The sequence below is a fragment of the Hyla sarda genome, chromosome 1, assembly GCF_029499605.1.
Source record: "Hyla sarda isolate aHylSar1 chromosome 1, aHylSar1.hap1, whole genome shotgun sequence".
In the NCBI taxonomy this organism is placed as follows: domain Eukaryota; kingdom Metazoa; phylum Chordata; class Amphibia; order Anura; family Hylidae; genus Hyla; species Hyla sarda.
In genome coordinates, this window is record NC_079189.1 from 332,269,029 (window position 1) to 332,293,041 (window position 24,013).

The window sequence follows — 24,013 nt, forward strand, 5'->3', positions numbered from 1 at the left end:
CGTTTTTTGCATTTTGCTTCTTGCCTTTAAAAAATCATAACTCTTTCAATTTTGCACCTAAAAATCCATATGATTGCTTATTTTTTGTGCCACCAATTCTACTTTGTAATGACGTCAGTCATTTTGCCCACAAATCTACGGTGAAACGGAAAAATCATTGTGCGACAAAATAGAAAAAAAACGGTTTTGTAACTTTTGGGGGCTTCTGTTTTTACGTAGTACATTTTTCGGTAAAAATGACACCTTATCTTTATTCTGTAGGTCCATACGATTAAAATGATACCCTACTTATATAGGTTTGATTTTGTCGTACGTCTGGAAAAAATCATAACTACATGCAGGAAAATTAATACATTTAAAATTGTAATCTTCTGACCCCTATAACTTTTTTATTTTTCCGTGTATGGGGCGGTATGAGGGCTCATTTTTTGCGCCGTGATCTGTAGTTTTTAATGGTACCATTTTTGCATTGATAGGACTTATTGATCTTTTTATTCATTTTTAAATTATATAAAAAGTGACCAAAAATGCACTATTTTTTTGCGCGCACGCCATTGACCGAGCGGTTTAATTAATGATATATTTTTATAATTCGGACATTTCCGCACGCGGTGATACCATATATGTTTATTATTTACACAGTTTTTTTTTATGGGAAAAGGGGGGTGATTCAAACTTTTAATAGGGGAGGGGTTAAATGATATTCATTCACTTTTTTTTGCAGTGTTATAGCTCCCATATGGACTTATAACACTGCACACACTGATCTTTATCATTGATCACTGGTTTCTCATAGGAAACCAGTGATCGATGATTCTGCCGCATGACTGCTCATGCCTGGATCTCAGCCACTGAGCAGTCTTTCGGCGATCAGACAGCGAGGAGGCAGGTAGGGGCCCTCCCGCTGTCCTGTAAGCTGTTCGGGATGCCGTGATTTCGCTGCTGCTATCCCGAACAGCCCACTGAGTTAACAGGCATGGTTTCACTTACGCTTCAGCTCTGAGCGCGCGGCTAAAGGGTTAATAGCGCGCGGCGCCGCGATCGGCGCTGCGCGCTATTAGCGGCGGGTCCCGGCTTCACTATGATGCCGGGCCCGCCGTGATATGATGCGGGGTTACCGTGTAACCCCGCGTTATATCACGGGAGCAGGACCAAGGACGTACAGGTACATCCTTGGTCCTTAAGGGGTTAAGCATTTTGCGCTGCCGGATAGCACTTAATGCGATGGCCCCGACATAAAAAAGCATCGTATGTCGATGCTGACATCGACATGCGATGGCCTCTGAGAGGCCATCATATGTCGATTTGATCATATGTCGGGGCCATCGTAGGTCGGGGGGGTCACTGTATATTGATTCACATATACAATATGTCTACTTTATGTTTGCGTAATAAGGTTGACATGTTTTTACTTTTGGAAGAAATCAGAGGGCTTCAAAGTTAAGCAGCAATTTTCCAATTTTCCACAAAATTTTCTAAATCAATTACCCCATAAATTACCCCATTATAAAAACTGCACCCCTCAAAGTATTCAAAATGACATTCAAAAAGTTTAACCCTTAAGGTGTTTCACAGGAATAGCAGCAAATTGAAGGAAGAAATTCATAATCTTCTTCATTTTTTACACTCTCATGTTCTTGTAGACCCAGTTTTTTTTTTTTTTTTCAGGGCTGTGGAGTTGGTAGATAAATGTTCCGACTCCGACGTTTTTTGTACTTCCGACTCCCCGACTCAGACTCCTCTGTATTAATATGCAAATGTATTTTATACATTGCTTGAAGGAAAGAAAGGCAACATACATGTCATTACCACAGGGCTACTGGCTGGGAAGCCAACAGTCTACTGTATTGAACAGTTTGTGTGCTGATCTGCTGCTGAAGATAGGGCATTGGGAGGATCCAGGAAGGGGCATTTATTATAAAACATGATTTCCCTAGTAGAATCCCATTGTCAAGTTTAAAGGGGTTCTCCGCCCCTAGACAACTTATCCCCTAGCTAAAGGATAGGGGTTAAGATGTCAGATCGCCGTGGTCCCGCTGCTGGGGACCCCCGGGATCGCCGCTGCAGCACCGCACTTTCATTACTACACAGAGCGAGTTCGCTCTATGCGTAATGACGGGCGATACTGGGGACGGAGCAGCGTGATGTCATGGCTTTGCCGCTCGTGACATTACGGCCCGCCCCCTTAATGCAAGTCTATGGCAAGGGGCAAGACTACCCCCACGCCCCCTCCCATAGACTTGTATTGAGGGGGCAGGCCGTGACATCACGAGGGGTGGAGCCGTCACGTAACGATGCTTCGACCCCTGTATCAACGTCATTACGCACAGAGCGAACTCGCTCTGTGCAGTAATGATAGCGCGGTGCCGCAGCGGCCATCCCGGGGGTCCCCAGCAGCGGGACCCCGGCGATCTGACATCTTATCCCCTATCCTTTTGGATAGGAGATAAGATGTCTAGGGGCGGAGTACCCCTTTAAGCTAACAATTGAGTTTACAAGTTTTTATAGCCTTTGCTGAATGGCAGCAGTGTTTCCAATGGTTTACAGCTTCAGTCTTGAACTGTTGACCCTCCATTCCCTTCACTTATACAAGTGTCTCTAGTCCTGCAAAAAACATATTTACTTAATCCCTTATCAGTGAGAGGCTAGGTTACCCATGGGTTCCCTGTAACAGCAGAACACAACACTATGGAAAGTATAAGTATTGCCACTCCTAATTGTGCGTTGTGTGCAATATAGTAAAGCACATGAAAAGCATGCTTCTTCAGTCACTTAACGTGTTTGTTTTGCGGTTACATGAGGCACTGCATGCATTGATCTTTTTTCTTACAGTAGAGATGTCATTAATTATAACTTTATGTGAATTGGGACATTTAAACTTGCTTTTTTTTTTATTCCAATCTAAATTTTGCCGACTCCGACTCCAGGTACCCAAAATTTCGTCCGACTCCTCGACTTCGACTCCGAAGCCCTGGAATTTTTACAAGGGGTAAAAGGAGAGAAATCTTCCTAAAATTTGTAACCCAATTTCTCTAGAGTAAGGAAATACCTCATATGTAAAGTGCTCTGTGGGTGCACTAGAGGGCTCAGAAGGGAAGGAGCGACAGTGGGATTTTGGAGAGTGAGTTTTTCTGAAATGTTTTTTGGGGAGCATGTCACATTTAACCCCTTAATGACAATTGACTTAAATGTATGTCATGGTGCCGTGGTACTTAACGCACCATAGCGTACATTTACGCTCCGCCATGACCGCGAGCATTGGTCATGCACTGCAGGTCCCGGCTGCTATCAGCAGCCAGGGACCCGCCGGTAATGGCAGACATCTGCGATTGCACGGGTGCCCGCCATTAGCCCCTCAGATGCCATGATCAATACAGATCACGGCATCTGCGGCAGTGCGGTACTTTAAATGGATGATCGGATCGCCAGCAGTGCTGCGGCTGCGATCCGATCATCCAGCATAGCGGCCGGAGGTTCCCTCACCTGCCTCCGGCCGTCTTCCGGGGTCTTCTTCTCTGGTCTGAGATCGAGCAGACCAGAGCAGAAGATGACCGATAATGTTGATCAGTGCTATGTCCTATGCATAGCACTGAACAATATTCTCAATCAAAGGATTGCTATAAATAGTCCCCCATGGGGACTATTAAAGTGTAAAAATGAAAGTAAAAATGAAAGTAAAAAAAAAAAACGTTAAAAAATTTTGAAAAATCCCCTCCCCCCAATAAAAATGTAAAATGTCCTTTTTTCCCATTTTACCCCCATAAAGTGTAAAAAAAAATAAAAATGAAAACACATATTTGGTATCGCAGCGGGCCTAGATGTCCGAACTATGAAAATATAAAATAAAACTATTAAAATATAATGTTATATGCCCTCAGCCCGCTCCCTGTCTATAACGCGGGGCCACGTCTCTAACAACGGGCAGGACCCGTGGCTAATAGCGCGCGGCATTGATCGCGGTGCTGCACGCTATTAACCCTTTAGATGCAGCGTTCAAAGTTGTCTGTCTGTCGGGATCGTCGCAGTGAAATCGTGGCATCCCGAACAGCTTACAGGACAGCTGGAGGGTCCCTACCTGCTTCCTCGCTGTCTGATCACCGAATGACTGCTCAGTGCCTAAGATCCAGGCATGAGCAGTCAAGCGGCAGAATCATTGATCAATGGTTTCCTATGAGAAATCATTGAACAATGTAAAAGATCAGTGTGTGCAGTGTTATAGCCCCCTATGGGAGCTATAACATTGCAATAAAAGAGTGAAAAAAAAAGGGAATAAAGATCATTTAACCCCTTCCCTTATAAAAGTTTGAATCACCCCCCTTTTCACAATTAAGTAGTTATGATTTTTTCCAGAAGTACAACAAAATCAAACCTGTATAAATAGGGTATCATTTTAACCGTATGGACCTACAGAAGAAAGATAAGGTGTCATTTTTACCGATGTACTGCGTAGAAATGGAAGCCCCCAAAAGTTACAAAATGGCATTTTTTCTTCACTTTTGTCAAATTTTTTTTTCTGTTTCGCTGTAGATTTATAGGTAAAATGACTGATGTCATTACAAAGTAGAATTGTTGGTGCAAAAAATCAGCCATCATATGGATTTTTATCTGCAAAATTGAAAGGGTTATGATTTTTAAAGTAACGAAAGTCCAAAAACTGGAAAACCCTCCGTCTCCAAGGGGTTAAACATGCTAATTTGGTTAAAAAGTTTGCGATTTTTTTAAGCGCAACAATACCCAAAAAATAAAGAACACATGTCATTTTTACCGTAAATTGTATGGCGTGAAGACGAAACCTTCCAAAATTTGCTAAATTGCGGTTTTCTTTTTAATCTTTTGGGTTGCGCCATACATTTTATGGTAAAATGAGTGATGTCATTACGCAGGACAACTGGACGTGCAAAAAACAAGCCCTCATACTAGTCTGTTGATGAAAATATAAAAGAGTTATGATTTTTAGAAGATGAGGAGGGAAAAACAAAAATGCAAAAATAAAATTGGCCTGGTCCTTAAGGTCAAAATGGGCTTGGTCCTTAAGGGGTTAAGAAGCCGCCCCTGTGCAAATCACTAATTTAGGCCTCAAATGTACATTGTGCGCTCTCACTCCTGAGCCTTGTTGTGCAATTTTGGCGTTCTTTTTTTCCCTTTTGCCGCTTGTGAAAATTAAAAGTATGAAGCAACACTAACATGCTGGTGTAGACCCCAACTTTAGCTTTTCATAAGGGGTAAAAGAGAAAAGCCCCCCAAAATTTGTAACACCATTTCTCCCGAGTATGGAAATACCCCATATTTCATTTAAATAAGACAGGGCTCCAAAGTGAGAGAGCACCATGCGCATTTGAGTGAGCGAATTTGAATCTGCCACCAAAATACCCTACGGCAGTGTTTCCCAAACAGGGTGTCTCCAGCTGTTGAAAAACTCCCAGCATGCCTTGACAGTCATTGGCTGTCCGGCAATACTGGGAGTTGATACAGCTGGAGGCTCCGAAACAGCGCCGTACAAGACCTTTTTTTTTTTTTTTTTTCTTATTGGGGGGGAAAAATGAGGGGACTGTTTAGCGGAATATGTATATGTAGTGTTTTACTTTTTTATTTTGTGTAGTGTAGTGTTTTTAGGGTACTTTCACTCTGCCGGGGGTTTACAATGAGTTTCTCGCTAGGAGTTTGAGCTGCAGCAGAAAATTTGCTGCATCTCAAACTTCGCTGTTAACCCACCTGTGTAAATGTACCCTGTACATTCATGTTGGGCGTCAAACCTGGAGCTGTTGCAAAACTACAACTCCTAGCATGAACTGACAGACCATACATGCTGGGAGTTGTAGTGATGCAACAGCTGGAGGCACATTTGTTGTGCAACACTGAGTTTGTTTCGCAACCAGTGTGCCTCCAGCTGTTGCAAAACTACAACTCCGAGCAAGCACTGACAGACCATACATGCTGGGAGTTGTATTTTTGACACAGCTGGAGGCACATTGATTGCGAAACACTGAGTTAGGACACAAACTCTGTTTCACAACCAATGTGTGTCCAGCTGTTGCAAAACTGTAACACTCCGCATACATTGACAGTCGAAGGGCATGCTGAGAGTTGTAGTTTTGCAACAGTTGGAGACACACTGCTACAACTCCCAGAATGCCAGGGGTTTGCGCGGGCTGCCTGCAGATAAATATCAGCAGTCACCCCGGTCCGGTCCCCGCCCGGCATACAGGTACACCCTTGGTCCTTAAGTACCAGGACGTCTGGGCGTACCTGTACGCCCTGGGTCCCTAAGTGGTTAAATTACTGGCATCAGTTGATAAAAAAAAAAAAAAAAAAAAAGTGTTCCACCAGAGTACCCCTTTAAGGACTCAGGGTGTACCTGTATGTCCTGAGTCCCATTTATAAGGTTTAATCAGTTTTCACGACCGGAAAATGCTTTAAACCCTGTGAGTCCTGGTCATCCGATCGGCGATCTATTGCTCCAAGCTTGCTCCGCAGGCTGGAGCAGCAGAGCGCCGATAACACTGATCAATGCTATGCTATGACATAGCATTGTTCAGTGTATGCAATCAAAAGATTGCATGGTATAGCCCCCTGTGGGGGCTAAAAAAAAAAAAAAAAGGAAAAAGTGTTTAAAAATAAATAAATACATGTGAATAACCAGAATAAAAATTTGAATCATGTAAAAAAAAATACCAAAGTCCAAATTTTTTATTTTTTGTCACTTCATATGCCATAAAAATATTAATAAAAAGCTATTAAAAAGCTATTCAAAACGAAAATGGTCATGAAAAAAACTACAGACCACGGCCCATAAAATTAGCCCTCCTGTAGCCCCGTTCACAGAAAAATAAAAAAGTTATAGGGTCAGAAGTTTACAATTTTAAACATACTAATTTTAGTGCATGTAGTTATAATTTTTTTAGAGTAGTAAAATAAACAAAACCTACATAAATTGGGTATCCCTGTAACCGTACGGACATACAGAATAAAGATAAGGTGTCATTTTTACCCAAAAGTGCACTGCGTAGAAACGGAAGCCCAAAATTAGCAAAATGTCATTTTTTTCCCCTTCATTTTACCTAATTTTACAAAGTACAATTGGTGACGTGAAAAAAAAGGCCTTATACGGGTCTGTAGGTGCAAAAATGAACGCGTTATGATTTTTAGAAGGTGAGGAGGAAAAAACTAAAGTCCTTAAGGTGAAAATGGGCTGAGTCCTTAAAGTGGCACTGTCATTGTTAAAAACTTTTCATATATTGCAGGACATTTCACAATATACACCTGTTAAATTTTTTTTTAATTTTCACCTGAAATTCAAGCTCAAAATAGCCACCACTAGGGGTCGCCTGTCCTTTAGCCAGACAGACTAGTCTAGATTTTACAGCATAGTGGATACCAGCCGTAAAGCATACCGGTATCCAGTATATGAGATTTCTATTGTGTATGCAAAACTACAGATAAAGGATGTGTGGACATGCTGGGAGCAGTAGTTTCTAAAACAGCTGGAGGCAACACTGCTCTAACACAGTTATTTACAAACATTGAAGCTTCAGTTGTTACTAAACTACAACTCCCAGCATGCTGAAATAGTCAAAGCTTTCTCGGACTCCTGAATGACAAAGAAGTTGATCAGACATTCAGGAGTCTGTGAAAGATGAATGACACACATAGTGACAGCTATGCTGATTAGCATCCAGCTTTACTAGGAGAAGATAAAACAGATAGAACATGTTCATAAAAATGCTGTACTTTTATCTAAAAAATCCTTGCACTAATTTTATAAAGATCTATTCTTATATTTATCAAGTTTATCCTGTTATGAATTCACCATAATGTCTTCTGATTACTGCAGGCAAGCTCCAAGTATCTTCCTCTGACACATGACAGCATAAAACCAGAGAGGAAAGGGTTACAGAGTAGAGAGTACTGATTGGCTGACTGCCCAGGATTGCTCCTGTGAGGGAGACAGACTGACACGCCCCCTCCAGCCTGCACAATGAAAAAGTAACTCACCAGCAGATAAATGCTTATATCTCTGGATATATAGGTCCGAGACACATAAAAATTATATGCACATGATCAGGATTGGGTCCTGAGTAACATATCACTTTTTTTTATATATTTTTTGCACTATGACAGGTACGCTTTAGGGGTTAATATAATACTGACACACACTGAACCCTCTGAATATATTACTGCCACACATTGCCTTCTCTGAATATAATCTGTATTGGGTACAGAGGTGGTGCAAAGGAGGATATGGGCTGGACTTACAGAGGCTTTTATCGTGCTGAGGAACTCCCTGGGCTTTTGAGTCTCTTATATATCTGTAAATGAGCACGTGCTAAATTCTTATGACCTGCAACTAGTAATCTGGGTGTGCTGTTCCAGAGAATTAATCCCATGTTTATTGGCTATTGAGGCATTATTGACTAGCCAGAGAGAGGGTCTCCCATCATCCACTTCCCATGCATGGAGCTCTCTGGAAAAGGTGGTGGATGACATGTGACTCTCTGTGGCAGGTCATTAGAAGGTAGTGCATGCTGATTTAAAACTGGATTTTATTCAGATATGTGGAATGGGCGTCTTTCTGTCACACTGTAGGACACATTATCAGAAGAGGCATTACATGTTGCAGTCTGTGTTAGGTTTTTCATGCGGACAGGTACTCTAAACACAATGACTGTATTTACAGAAAACATACTGCTTAAATCATAGGGGACATTATAAACATGGTGACACATTCCCTTTTAATCCCTGGTTTTAATTTGTAGCTTAAGGGTACTTTCAGACATACAGGATCTGCTGTATATTTTTGCTGCATATTTTGTGGAGCTGATTTTTCTACCCTTTGACTTCAATGGGTAGCAAAATCAGCTGAAGAAAATATTCAGCAAAAATATACAGCAGACCCTGTACATGTAAACGTACCCTAAACCACTTTTTGGTCTCTTTTTAAAGTTTTCACAACTACGTGAAAATGTCTGTGTACAAGGATAAGCATAATCACCTTATTCTTAGTTATTGCAAAAGTGTCAGAAATCATTATAATAAGGGATGCACTGAAATTTTGGCAGCCGGAAATTATCGTCTGAAAATGCCCCTTTCGGCATTTTCAGCTGAGGGGATCTGGACTGAAAATTCCGGGGGCATGGCCTAACCCCTAAATGACACAGGGCATACAGGTATGCCCTGGGTGCCAGGGACTTAGCGCACAGGACATACCTGTATGCCCAGAGTCCCACTGTGGGTATGACACGAGTGCAGGAGCTGCGCTCGCATCATGGGCCGTGGGTGCCGGCTGCTTTCAGCAGCCAGGGACCTGCTGGTAATGCCGGACAACAGCGATCGCGCTGATGTCCGGCATCAACCCCTAAGATGCCGTGATCATTACCGTGGGAATCAGATCAGCTAAAATGGCAGCTGGAGGTCTTCTCACCTGCATCCTGCTCCCATCATAGGGTCTTCTTCTCTGGCTTGCCATCGAGCAGACCACAGATAACACTGATCAGTGTTATGCATATGCATAGCACTGATCTGTATCTGCAATATAAAGATTGCAATATATAGTCTAGAAGAGTGTTTCCCAACCAGTCCAGCTGTTGCAAAACTACAACATAGGCTGTCCGGGGATGCTGGGAGTTGTAGTTTTACAACAGCTGAAGGCACGCTGATTGGAAAACACCGGTCGAGAACTATAAAAGTGTAACAAAAAAAATTGAAAAAAAAAAGGTTTAATGAAAGTGAATAATCCCCCTCCCCCAATAAAAAAATGTTGCCCTCTTTCCTATTAAAAAAAATAATAATAATTAAAAAGTGTAAAAAAAAATGTAATAAATCATATTTGGTTTCACCTGGTGCATAAATGTCTGGTTCATAAAAACATTGTTAATGATCCCGTACGGTGAATGGCATATACATAGAAAAACCAAAGTCCAAAAATATAGATTTTTATCAGAAAAATTTATTAAAGTGATGAAAAAAAAGAAAAATCAGAATTAGAAGGGTACCAATAAAAACTACAGATCACGGCGCAAAAAATAAGCACTCAAACACCCCCATATACGGAAAAATAAAACGGTTATAGAGGTCAGAAGTTCTGCAAAAAAAAGTTAGTGGGGCAATGCATTTTTGGCCAAGCACAGCCTAAATTTTTTGTTCCGGCCCAAAATTTCCTTTTCGGTGCATCCCTAATTATAATATTTTTAAAATCTTGTTATTCAGGTTTAATTTCTACATATAAGAAGTATGAAAATGATCTTGGCTACCAAAGGTTCTAAATGTCCAAAAACTCCTGGTAACTAAAGGGGTAATGATCTAGGACACTATAACACCATAGAAAGAAAAATGTTAAATTCCAGAAAATTGGTAAAATGAAAACTAAATTGTGGTCAGACCGTTTATATTATTTACCCTCTGTTGATGAATAAAAGTGCAAAGTCAACCTAATAAGCAGCACCTCCTGTAAGTGTAGTTGTAAGTTTTGAGCCAAGCATATAACTGTTGAGCATACTTGTAACAAACACTCTTTTGGAAATAATAGCCCTTTATGGAAATGTGTGGGATCTATTAATTGTGCAATATAATTTCCTCTTTAATTATGATTTTAATTACTGCAGGACTTGGAACATTCATCCCTCGTGGAACTGGAACTCATAATAGCTTCACAGAAATCAGAAATCAAATTTCTACAGGACAAACTTAAAGCAGTGGATCTCAAGTTAACACAAGTAAATAATTGTGGAAGGGATGCACTTGAGAGCAGCATCCTGAGGGCTGGGAGAACACACGAGGTAAGAAGCCTTTTATTGTCTGGTGCATTTGTGTCAATTCGAGGTTATTCGAATGAAAAAGCTTTTCCCACAAGGATTGCAGGAACTAACTTTTTAATAAGTCTACCTTCTAATTTTTGCAACTGCTTGAAAGAATGAATAAACCATTTGCCAAGGGCTTGTTTTATTTTGTTACATAGCATGATTATAACATTTAAAATGAACATTCTCTAAAGCTGCTACTTACTGTCTGCACACCCTACTGTCAGTGTTTTCCCTTTTATCCTATATTTTTCTCTTGGTATGTTGAATATGTTTCTTCATTACATTGGTATAGTTAGATGAACCAGTCTAGTGGTGCTAATTCCTGGTATTAAAGTCAAAATGATATGGAGTATCAATGAGGATATACTCACACTGTTAACCCCTATCCGCCCTGGGACATAGGAGTACGTCTTTGCAGAAGGGGCATTCCCCTGACTGGACATACCCATACGCCCTGCTTAGTTCCTGCTCTACCGGATGCGCTGCAAGAGATCCCACGGAAAGTGCCAAGATTGCACCAGTCTCAGCAGTTTTAATCCCATAGATGCTGTAGGCAGTACTAAGTAAAAAGTATTACAATAAAATGCCTTCAATAAATAAAGTGGAAAAAATAAGTAAATAAATGCTGGCCCCCAAAAAAGCATATATTCTCATAAATAAAAAAAAATAAAGAAAAACTTATATATCATAGGTATCCTCACATTAATATAAATGAAAATAAAACCTGCATGGTGCTTATTTTGGTCACTTTGCCTTCTAAAAGAGTCTAAAATAATATAAAAAAAAAAAAAAAGGAATAAAGGTATGTACCAATAAGTAACTTTTAAAGGGGTACTCGGGCTAGCAGAGCCGGACCGATAGCCCGACAGCATTCAAGGTGTATGGAGTGGCTTATAACTTGAGCCTGCTCCGTAGCTGGGGGCCGCCACTAATATCTAGCATCGCCGCTCAGACTATTAACCCTTTAGATCGCTGTTGTCAAAGTTGATAGCGGCGTTTAAAGGGACCTTTAAACCATCCCTGTGGTCGAGTTAGGGCAAAAACGAAATAAATAAACTAATAAAGACCTTATTTACATACTATTTTAGTTAAAATTATTTCATGAGGGATAAGTAGGTTGTGCTCAGTTTTAGTCCCTTGGACAAGTAGTATTTTATTACATTTCCACACCCCTGTCATAACATATGGTATTACCTACCATATTAGTCCCTTTGCCTCTTTCCTTTTTGTTTTGGTTTTGCATTGTTTTTGAACTGTCTGTTTGTTTTTTCATGGGAAGATTTTTTTATTTATTCTTTAAAGATAATTAATGCACTGCAGTTTTTGAGCCAAAGCCAGAAGTGATTTAAAGGGAACTGGAAATATAAAGGAAGGACTTATTTTTCCTTCCACTTGGATCCACAACTGGCTTTGGCTTGATAACTGCAGTGGCAGGTTAAAAAAAAAAAAAAAAAAACACAAACAACAAAACTGTTAAGTGGGAACCCAGCCTAAAGCCCTAAAGCAGGCATGCTACTGTTAATTGTTATTTGTGTGATTTCTATATGTGCATTGTATAGCTTCGCTATTATAGGATAGTTTGCACTATTCCCAGTAAACACTCATTACTATGTCACCAGTTTATGGTTTGTTATTCTTAGGACTACTTTTAGGTAGGTACAATTGACTGCATACTGGGGACACCCCGCAAGACCTACCATTTTGGAGATGCTCTTATCTAGTCATCAAAATTTGGTAACTGACTGTATAATCCCATCCATCATGTGCTAATCACTCCCATTATTAGGGTACGTTCACACTACGGAATTGCCGCGGAATTTCCGGGTGGAATTCCGCGGGCGCAATTCTGCGTGTGTGAACTTTGACATTAGTGTGAACGGGTCTCCGCAAGACCCGTTCACACTGCGGAATTTCAGCGGCAGACATTTCCGCCGCTGAAAGTGTTCCGCGCAAAGAAAGAACATGTTCATTCTTTGTGCGGAATCCGCGAGTGGACCATAGCCGTCAATGGTCAATGGTATTCGGCCAGGCGGAATCTCTGAATTCAGCGAGCGGAGATTCCGCAGTGTGAACGAGCCCTTAATGGTAAATTCATTCCTATTTGATTTCCCTGAATTTTCAGACAAAAAATAAACCCTCATATCTCATAAACAGAAGGGCGTATCAAGAAACTGTAAAAATGTGTATCATGACACCCTAAACTAGTTTAATAACTGTACAATCTAAATTGTTTTGGTTTGGCCACAGGTCCTCTTTAACCCCTTAAGGGTCACTTAGCGCACAACACTGTACATTTACGGCACTGCATTCCGTGATCACCGCGTCTTTGGACACGATGATCGGGCCGCGATGGCTGATGTTATCTAACAGCAGCCATCCCGGCATATCACACAGTGGAGGGGAGGGTTCTGAGACCCCCCACCCCCGCCCCCCTTGTCGGCGATCACGGTGAATCGCCGGTCAATTCTGATCGGGTCTCTGGTGACCCGAGTGTTCAGAAATAGGGGTGATTGGTGCTGTATGAGAAAGCACCAATCACCCCTAAGCAGCAGGAGTAAGGTGGCACCCCCACAAAGCCTGTGATTGGTATTCGGGCACTGGCCGACCCAATCACTGCACCTGCTGGGAGGGGCACCTGCCCCTTGTTCGGAGGGCGAGAGCGGTTGCACAGAAGGCCGACCAAATCACTGCACCTGCTGGGAGGTGCACCCGCCCTGCCCCTTGTCCGGAGGGCGAGAGCGGTTGCACAGAATATCAGATCGATCGGCGGTGGGAGTCACCGGAATCGGTGGCAGAGACTCGGCGGCGGCTGGTGCAGTGCCGTAGATTGTGATTTGCCATAGATTGTGATGGAGTGACTCAGCAGTTTTCCCTGCTCGAGCGCTCCGCCTCCGTGATGGCTGACACTCGCACACCACCCCACAACCATTGGTTACTGCGGAGGCTTGGGGGGGGGGGGGGGGGGGGGGGGGAGTGCGAGTGTCACGTGACATATTTAATACTCCCGCTTCGCAGCTCACGGCAGTCTCACTTGTGCTATCACAGGGAGAGGATCTTTTGTTATTTAGGCTGGGGAGGGCCAGTAATGATGGTCCTCGCCCACCCTGGTAACATCAGGCTGTTGCTGTTTGGTTGGTATTTGGCTGAAAATGAAAAGACTGGGAATCACACACGTTTTTTTTTTTTTTTTTATAAAAAAAAAAAAAGTGTGTGGTTCCCAGCCTTAATTTTCAGCCAAATACCAACCAAACAGCAACAGCCTGACGTTACCAGGGTGGGCGAGGACCATCATTACTGGCCCTCCCCAGCCTAAATAACACCAGCCTGTTACCGCCTAGGCCCAAGAGCGCCATATTTGGCGCTCTAGGCCTGTTGGTATCTGCTCTTCCCGGTACCCCTGTGGCGTTGGGTACCGGGGTAATAATTGGGGATTATCGCTAGCTGTATTTGGGGCTAACGCTAAGCCCCGACTTGGTAATGGACTCCGTCTACAAGAGGACTTCCACTACTGAGCCTGTAAAGTAATAACAAAGAAAAAAAGCACACACAAGTTAAAACATTTTTATTAGGAAAAACACTCCCCCCCCCCCCCCCCCACAGCCCTCGTTAACCATTTTATTAAAAGAAAAAAATGCAGGTCATCGTTGTAGTCCACCGATTCCGATGTAGTCCTCCGCATTCACGTATCTGAAACGAGAAGAAAAAAACAAAATAAAATGGGTTATTACCTGGAGAGCTTAACTTACCACCCCTGTTCCAGCTCCGTCATCTTCCTGCATTGCTCCAAGTCCAGTGACGGAGCAGGAACGGAGGTGGGTAAGGGGCCTTGTGATCACCGTATCCAGCCATCTATACAGGTGGCCGTATACTGCATCAAGGTAGCAGAGCGCAACTGCCTCTGCTACTTTTGCAAAACTACAACTTCCATCCTGCCCGGACGGCCTTTGGCTGCCTGGGCATGCTGGGAGTTGTAGCCCCTTCACTTTATGACTAAGCTACACCCCACGCTAAACTCTCTAAACTACACTTCATCTGCCTGTAAAACTAAGTTAGCTACACTACGCCAACTATGCCAGAACTGGACTAACACTACACTACGCTAACTACTCTAAGACTACGCTAACAATACGCTACGCTAAATATACTAAAACTGTGCTAACACTACACTACACTAAAAGTGCACTAACACTACACTACGCTAAATACGCTAAAAGTACGCTAACACTAAGCTACGCTACAAGTGCGCTAACACTACGCTATGCTAAATAAGCTACAAATGCGCTAACACTATGCTACGCTAAAAACTGTAAAACTGCGCTAACACTAAAGTAAAGCTACGCTAAAATTGAGCTAACGCTACGCTAAAATCGCGCTAACACTACGCTAACTACTTTATACCTGTGTAAAACTACAACTCCCAGCATGCCTGGGCAGCCTTCAGCTGTCTGGGCATCCTGGGAGTTCTGGTCCCTTCACTGCACTACAACTCCCTGCATGCCCGGGCAGCCTTCAGCTGTCTGGGCATGCTGGGAGTTGTGGTCCCTTTACTGTCTAATCTAAGCTAAACTACAACTCCCTGGGCAGCCTTTAGCTATCTGGGCATGCTGGGAGTTGTAGTCCTAAACTACAACTCCCAGCATGCCTGGGCAGCCTTTAGCTGTCTGGGCATGCTGGGAGTTGTGGTCCCTTCGCTGTCTAATCTAAGCTAAACTACAACTCCCAGCATGCCTGGGCAGCCTTTAGCTGTCTGGGCATGCTGGGAGTTGTAGTCCTAAACTACAACTCCCAGCATGCCTGGGCAGCCTTTAGCTGTCTGGGCATGCTGGGAGTTGTTGTCCTAAACTACAACTCCCATGCTGGGAGTTGTGGTGCCTAACCCCCTTTCACTATTAATACTAAACTATGCTAAATTACAACCTACACTAATGTACGGCTACGCTACCTACATACCCTATTTGCGTAGTGCTGCGCATGCACAGTACTACTTTAGCGGCGCCCGCTGCTCTACTTTCTGTTCCCCATTCCCTGAGAGTTAACAGTAGAGTAGAGCAGCGGGCGGGGAGGCATAGGGATCCTGATAGCGCTGTCGAGCGATCGCGCTGGCGGGTGACAAGCTGATAACGCCGCTATCGGGCATAGGTATCCCGATAGCGGTGGCGAACGAGCGCGCTGGCGGGTGACAATAAAACAGTAAAAGTATTAGCTTCTGTGGCCCAATACCGCTCTCGGAATTGGGCCACAAAGGCCATGAGAGCTCCGTGCAGCTTCGGGCTATCACAGGGAGAGATCCTCTCCCTGTGATAGCCCAAGTGAGACTGCCGTGAGCTGCGATGTGTGAGTATTAAATATGTCACGTGACACTCGCACACCCCTCCCAGCCCCCGCAGTAACCAATGGTTGTGGGGTGGTGTGCGACTGTCAGCCTATAGAATGTGATGGAGGCGGAGCGCTCGAGCAGGGAAAACTGCTGAGTCACTCCTTCACAATCTATGGCAAATCACAATCTATGGCACTGCACCGGGACTCAGCGGCGGTGGGAGGATCGAGGCGGCAGCAGGAGGTGAGGACTGTGTGCCTCATGCTGTTGCATAAGTGCAACTCCTAGCATACACAGCCAAAGGGCATGCTAGAGGTTGTAGTTATCCAACAACTGGAGGCACACAACTACAACTCCCAGCATGCCATTTTGCTGACTGCATGCTGGGAGTTGTAGTTATGGAAGAGCTAGTGGCACTTTTTTCACTAGCTCTTGCATAACTACAACTACAACCAGAGGGTATGCTGGGAGTTGTAGTTATGTGCATTCAGCTGTTGCATAACGACAACGCCCAGCATGCCTTTTGACTGTCCTTGCACCCAGAGAGTTGCAAAAGCTAGAGCACACGGGCGGGTTTACGGTAAGTTTCCCGCTCCAAGTTTGAGTTACGGAAAATACGCCGTGGCTCAGACTTGTAGCAGGAAACTCATTGTAAATAGGTACTGTATAAGCACCAAACACTACACGAACACAAAATAGAGTAAAACACTAAATATTAAAAACCGCTCGTACGGCACTGTTTCCTAAATAAAGCCTCTAACTGTTGCAAAATAAAAACTTCCAGCATTGACTGTCCAGGCATGCTGGGACTTGTGGTTTTGCAATAGATGGAGGCACCCTGTTTAGGAAACACTGCCGTAGGTTATACAAATCCCTAATGTAGGCCTCAAATGCATATGGCGCTCTCACTTCGGAGCCCTGTTTCATTTCAAAGCAACAGTTTAGTGCCACATATGGGGTATTTTCATACTCGGAATTTTGAGGGTTTTTTTTCTTTTTACCCCTTATGAAAAGGAAAAGTTGGGGGCTACACCAGCATGTTAGTGTAAAAAAAAAGTAAAAAATTTTATACTAACATGCTGGTGTTGCCTTATACTTTATATTTTCACAAGATGTAAATTGAGAAAGACCCCCAAAATTTGTACTGCATTTTCTCCCGGTTACGGAAATATCCCATATGTGGACACAAGGCATTCTACAGGTGCACAACAGGGCTCAGGAGTGAGGGCACACCATGTACTCTTGAGACCTAAATTGGTGATATGCAGAGGGGTGACTGAGAGTTGCAGCGGTTCTGACATAAACTCGGAAAAAAAAAATCCTCATGTGACCCCATATTGGAAACTACACCCTTCATGGAATGTAATAATGGGTGCACTGAGCATTTACACCTCTCAGGTGCCTGACAGATTTTTGGAACAGGGGTTCGGGAAAAAGAACGTTTCCAAAAATGTGTCAAACGCCAGTGGGGTGTAAATGCTTACTGCACCTCTTGTTACATTCCATGAGGGGTATAGTTTCCAAAATGGTGTCACATGTGGGTGGTTTCCACATTCTAGGCACCATAGGGACTTTATAAATGCAACATGGCCCCCAAAAACTATTCCAGCCAAAAGCCAAATGGTGCTTCTTCCCTCCTGAGCCCTGCCATGTGCCCCCTGAACACTTTACATCCCCATATGGGGTATTTCTATATTTGGGAGAAATTGGGTAACAACTTTTGGGGGGATTTTGCCTCTATTATTCCTTGTAAAAAAAATGATAAATTTGGGGTTACACCATCATTTTTGTGTAAAAAAAAAAAAAAAAAAAAAAAAAAATGCTAATTTTCACAGCCCACTCTACCAAAGTTGTTTCAAAAACCTGTGGGGTGTAAATGCTCACTACACCACTTATTAGCTTTCAGGTGCTTTCAGGTGCTCCTAGGACTATATCCACCTTTTTCAGCCCACCGGAGCACCTGAAAGCTGAACTAATTTATGCATGCTAAATTCAGCAACCGCCGAGCCGCGAGGTTTGTGCAGAATCGAAGTACTGTAACTTCGCTCATCTCTAATCGCAATGGGTGTCAGAAGTGACATGGGCAATCTGTCAATTAGTACAGGTACTACAACTCCCATCATGGAACAGTGTGTTCCATGCTGGGAGTAGTAGTACTACCTAAAAAATGTAAAAATAAAAAATGCACTACATTTTTATTGGCTATATTTTAAGTGCCCTGCCCGCCCACATAAATTTTTTTCCATCACCACTGTATCTTTTTCAATATTTTATTTTATTTTTTTTTTAAATGGGAGAAAAACGCCACGAGTTCAGGAAAAAAAAAGCCATAGGCTATACATGCTTCCAACTTTGCAAAACCGCCACAAAGCCGAAAAACGCCAAAAAAAGTGAAAAAACGGCAAAAGGATAAAAAAAGAAAAAAGCCAACTGAAAAACGCAAAGTGGAAAAAGAATTTAGCTATTTCTCATTGATTTACTGTGAACATCTGACCGCAGCACTTTTTTGGCTGAAAAATGCCATGCGGCAGAACGCCCTCCTAATGTCAAAAAGTAAAAACATGTCAACTTTATGATGCCAACATAAAGTAGACATATTGTATATGTGAATCAATATATAATTTATTTGGTATGTCCATTTTCCTTACAAACAGAAAGTTAGAAAGATTCAAAATTTTGCAAATTACTAAGTATTCCAGAGCATAAAAAAAAGTGAAAAAAAAATAATATAAAATAAATAAGTGTAAAAAAAAGTTTAAAAAAAGTGTATAAAATAAAAAATAAAAATACATTTATTAAATAAATATAATGAAAATTAAAATGCATAATGTGTAGAATCACATGGCGTACATCCGCAGAATATTACATGCTGCGGATGCCCACAAGCACTCACAATAATGAGCTCCCTGCTGCAGCTCGGTAGCTTTGTGTGTCCACTCATAGCGGTGGATTTCCCGCTGAGCTACCCAGCCACAGCAGTGATCTCACCCTTGTGACTGCTGGGGGGGCAATCGCGGTGGGAAATATGCTGTGGATGCGCTCTATGTGACCCTACACTGCATCCCGTTCATACTGCGTTTCTGCAGTATGTTAGAGGTATCCGTCAGCATCATGTCAAAAAAAGTGATGCTGACGTATACTGTAGCAGCTCCATTTATTTCTGAATGAGACTGCTACAGTATACATTGGCATCCCTTTTTTGACATGATAACGAGCACCTATACAGCAGAAATGCAGTATGAATGGGGACTATTCATATAATGATGCCCTGAAAGCCACAGGGGGCTCCTCTACTTCTTGGTCCTACAAGGCAGTCAGGCAACCAGATATGGCCTAAGTTGGGGTACTGCCCAGCCCGGGATGAACAGCGTGATAAAATATGAGTGCATTTCCTCCATTTCAAAAGCGACTTATCAAAATTATGTCCCACAAATAAAGAAATTGTGGAAAAAAAAGCTAATTGATATTTTTTTCCACTGACTTTGAAATAATTCTTGCCACACAATAAGGGCTCAATGTACTCACCTTTGCCCTAGGTGAATACTTTAGGGGGTGTAGTTTCGAAAATGTGGTCACTTCTGGGGGTGCGGTGTTGTTCTGACAGCTACAATGCTGTGCAAGATGAAGTGCGGCCTATAATTTGTTTTTTTTAAATAACTGTTTATTTATGTAGAAATATTTTCCAAGACTTGTTATACACATTAAGTATTACATGGCCTATAATTTGTATAATATCCTGAAAGCCAAATGGTGCTCCTCTCCTTCTGGGTCCCACCATGTGGCCATGCAACCAAATATGGTCTAAGCAGAACACGGGACAAATAGCGTAATAAAATATGGGGCGCATTTTCTACTTTTCAGATGTACAAAAAATATGTCCCACAAATGATGCATTTGTGGAATCAAAATTTCAGCAGCAATTTTCAAATTTTTCACAAAATGTTCAAAATAAGAATTTTTCAGGGACCAGTTCAGTTTTGAAGTGGATTTGAAGGGCCTTCATATTAGAAATACCCCATAAATGAACCATTATAGAAACTGCACCCCTCAAAGTATTCAAAATGACATTCAGAAAGTGTATTAACCCTTTAGGTGTTTCACAGGAATAGCAGCAAAGTGAAGGCGAAAATTCTAGATCTAAATTTTTTACACTCTCATGTTCTTGTAGACCCAGTTTTTTTATTTTTACAAGGGGTAATAGGAGAAAAAGCCCCCCCAAAATCTGTAACCCAATTTCGCATTTAGGAAGCCCCTAGGGTGCCAGAACCCCCCACATGGCATACTTTTTTGGAAACTACACCCCTCAAGGCATGTAACAAAGGGTACGGTGAGCCTTAACACCCCACAGGTGTCTGACAACTTTTCGTTAAAATTGGATGTTTTCACTAAAGTGCAGTTTTCTTTCCCCAAATTTACCATTTTTACGAAGGGTAATTGGGCTTTTGGAAAGCAGATTTTGCTGAAATGGTTTTTGAGGGGGCATGTCACATTTAGGAAGCCCCTATGGTGCCAGAACAGCAAAAAAAAAACATGGCATACTATTTTGGAAACTACACCCCTCAAGGAATGTAACAATGTGTGCAGTGAGCCTTAACACACCACAGGTGTTTGACGACTTTTTGTTAAAGTTGGATGTGTAAATGAAAAAAATAATTGCTGGTTTTTCCCCAAATTAAACATTTTTGCAAGGGGTAATAGGAGAAGATGCCCCCCAAAAATTGGAATTGGAGTGGGGAAATACCCTATGTGTGGACGTGAAATGCCCTGCTGCTGTATTACAATGCTCAGAAGAGAAGGAGCGCCATTGAGCTTTTGGAGAGAGAATTTGTTTGGAATGAAGTCAGGGGCCATGTGCGTTTACAAAGCCCCCCATGGTGCCAGAACAGTGACCCCCCCCCCCCCCCCCCACATGTGACCCCATTTTGGAAACTGCATCCCTCACATAATTTAATAAGGCAGGCAGTGAACATTTACCACCCCACCCGTGTTTGACAGATCTTTAGAACAGTGGGCTATGCAAATGAAAAATTAAATCTGTCAGTCACCTGTGGGGCGTAAATGCTCACTGCACCCCTTATTACATTATGTGTGGGGTGTAGTTTCCAAAATAGGGTCACATGTGAGGGGGGATCCATTCTTCTGACACAATAGGGGCTTTGTAAACACACTTGGCCTTCAATTCCAGACAAATTATCTCTCCAAAAGCCCAATGGCGCTCCTTCTCTTCTGAGCACTGTAGTTCGCCCGCAGAGCACTTTACATCCACATATGGGGTATGTTCTTACTCAGAAAAAATGGGGTTACCAATTTTTGGGGTGCTTTTTTCCTATTTTACTTTGTGAAAATGAAAAATTTAGGGTAATACCATCATTTTAGTTAAAAAAAAAAATAATATATTTTTTTTCATTTTCCCATCCAACTTTAACAAAAATTCGTCGAACACCTGTGGGGTGTTTAGGCTCACTATACCCCTTGTTCTGTTCTGTTCGGGGTGTAGTTTCCAAAATGGAGTCACGTGTGGGTATTTTTTTTGCGTTTGTCAGAACCGCTGTAAAATCAGCCACCCCTTTGCAAATCACCAGTTTAGCCCTCAAATGTACACAGTGCGCTCTCACTCCTGAGCCTTGTTGTGCGTCCGCAGAGCATTTTATGCCCCACATATGGGGTATTTCCATACTCAGGAGAAATTGTGTTTCAAATTTTGTGGGTCTTTTTTTCCTTTTAACTCTTGTGAAAATAAAAAGTATGGGGCAACACCACCATGTTAGTGTAAACATATTTATTTTTTTACACTAACAGGCTGGTGTAGAACCCAAATTTTCCTTTTCATAAGGGGTAAAAAGCCCCCCCCCCCCCCCCCCAAAAAAAATTTGTAGTGCAATTGCTCCCAAGTACAGAAATACCCCAAATGTGGCCCTAAACTGTTTCCTCGAAATACGACAGGGCTCCGAAGTGAAAGAGAGAATTTGAGGACTAAATTAGGGATTGCATAGGGGTGGACATAGGGATATTATACACCAGTGATTCCAAAAAAGGGTACCTCCAGCTGTTGCTTAACTGACAGCATGCCTGGACAGTCAGTGGCTTTCCGGAAATGCAAGGAGTTGTTGTTTTGCAACAGCTGGAGGCTCCATTTTGGAAACTGCCATACAATACGTTTTTCATTTTTATTAGGGGGACAGTGTAAGGGGGTGTATATGTAGTGTTTTATGCTTTATTATGTCGTAGTGTAGGGTTTTTAGAGTACATTCGCACTAGCGGGGATTTACAGCGAGTTTCCCGCTAGGAGTTTGCACTGCCGTGGAAAATTTGAAGCAGGAAACTCACTGTAAACCCGCATGTGTGAAAGTACCCTGTACATTCACATGGGGTGCAAACCTCCAGCTGTTTCAAAACTACAACTCCCAGCATGCACTGACAGACCGTGCATGCTGGGAGTTGTACTTTTGCAACAGCTGGAGGTACACTTCAGTTAGGTTCCGTTACCTTACTTAGTATGAGCATTCAAGCGGCAGAATCATTGATCAATGTTTTCCTATGACAAACCATTGATCAATGTAAAAGACCAGTGTGTGCAGTGTTATAGCCCCCTACGAAAGCTATAACATTGGAAAAAAAAGTGAATAAAGATCATTTAACCCCTTCCCTAATAAAAGTTTTAATCACCCCCCTTTTCCCATTTAAAAAAAAAAAACTTTGTAAATAAAAATAAACATACGTGGTATCGCCGGAAATGTCCGATTTATAAAAATATATTGTTAATTAAACCACACGGTCATTGGCATACGCGCAAAAAAATTCCAAAGTCCAAAATAGGGTATTCTTATATAATGAAAAAGTGAATAAAAAGTGATCAAAAAGTCCGATCAATACATAAATGGTATTGCTAAAAGATCTTCAGATCACGGTGAAAAAAAGAGCCCTCATACCGCCCCATACACGGAAAAATAAGTTATAGGGGTCAGAAGATGACAATTTTAAACGTATCCATTTTCCTGCATGTAGTTATGATTTTTTCCAGAAGTACGACAAAATCAAGTCTATATAAGTAGGGTATCATTTTAACCTTATGGACCTACAGATTAAAGATAAGGTGTCATTTTTACAGAAAAATGTACTGCATAGAAACGGAAGCCCCCAAAATTTACAAAATGGCATTTTTTCTTCTTTTTGTCGCACAATGATTTTTCCTTTCGCCGTAGATTTTTGGGTAAAATGACTGATGTCATTACAAAGTAGAATTGGTGGCGCAAAAAAGAAGCCATCATATGGATTTTTAGGTGCAAAATTGAAAGGGTTATGATTTTTAAAAGTAAGGAGGAAAAAACGAAAGTGCAAAAACTGGAAAACCCTCCGTCCCGAAGGTGTTAAAATTGCTGTTGGGAAAAGGCGCCCTTCCAATAAGAGAGACCTGGAGCAGTTTGCAAAGGAAGAGTGGTCCAACATTCCTGCTGAGAGGTGTAAGAAGCTTATTGATGGTTATGGGAAGCGCCTGATTTCAGTTATTTTTTCCAAAGTCGTGCAACCAAATTTTATGTTAAGGGTGCCAATAATTTTGTCCAGCCCATTTTTGGAGTTTTGTGTGACATTATGTCCAATTTTCTTTTTTTCCTCCCTTTTTTGGTTTAGTTCCAATACACAAAAATGGGAATAAACATGTGTATAGCAAAACGTGTTACTGCAATCCTTTTCTGTGAGAAATGCTTCATTTTCTTGAAAAATTTCAGGGGTGCCAACATTTACGGCCATGTCTGTAGAAAGTTATAGTTTTATAGATAAAGAACATTTTGGGGTTAGTTTTACTCTTTGGCAATGAGTCTTTCTGTCTCTATTTTTGCAGTTTTTATCTGTTTTTTTACATATTTTACATTTTTCTCTATAGCTTTTTAATTCTTCACTG

At 42.0% G+C, this 24,013-nt stretch overlaps 1 protein-coding gene across 5 annotated transcripts in view; it reads left to right on the forward strand.

Annotated features, from left to right (window-relative positions):
- The window catches only part of CNTLN (centlein), a 419,445-nt gene that overhangs the window by 200,994 nt on the left and 194,438 nt on the right, over positions 1 to 24,013 (forward strand). For all 5 annotated transcript variants that reach the window (XM_056552149.1, XM_056552148.1, XM_056552151.1 and 2 more), the window contains one exon: positions 10,599 to 10,772. In XM_056552149.1, coding sequence (XP_056408124.1) covers positions 10,599 to 10,772 — 174 coding nt within the window. The remainder of the gene's footprint in view (positions 1 to 10,598; positions 10,773 to 24,013) is intronic.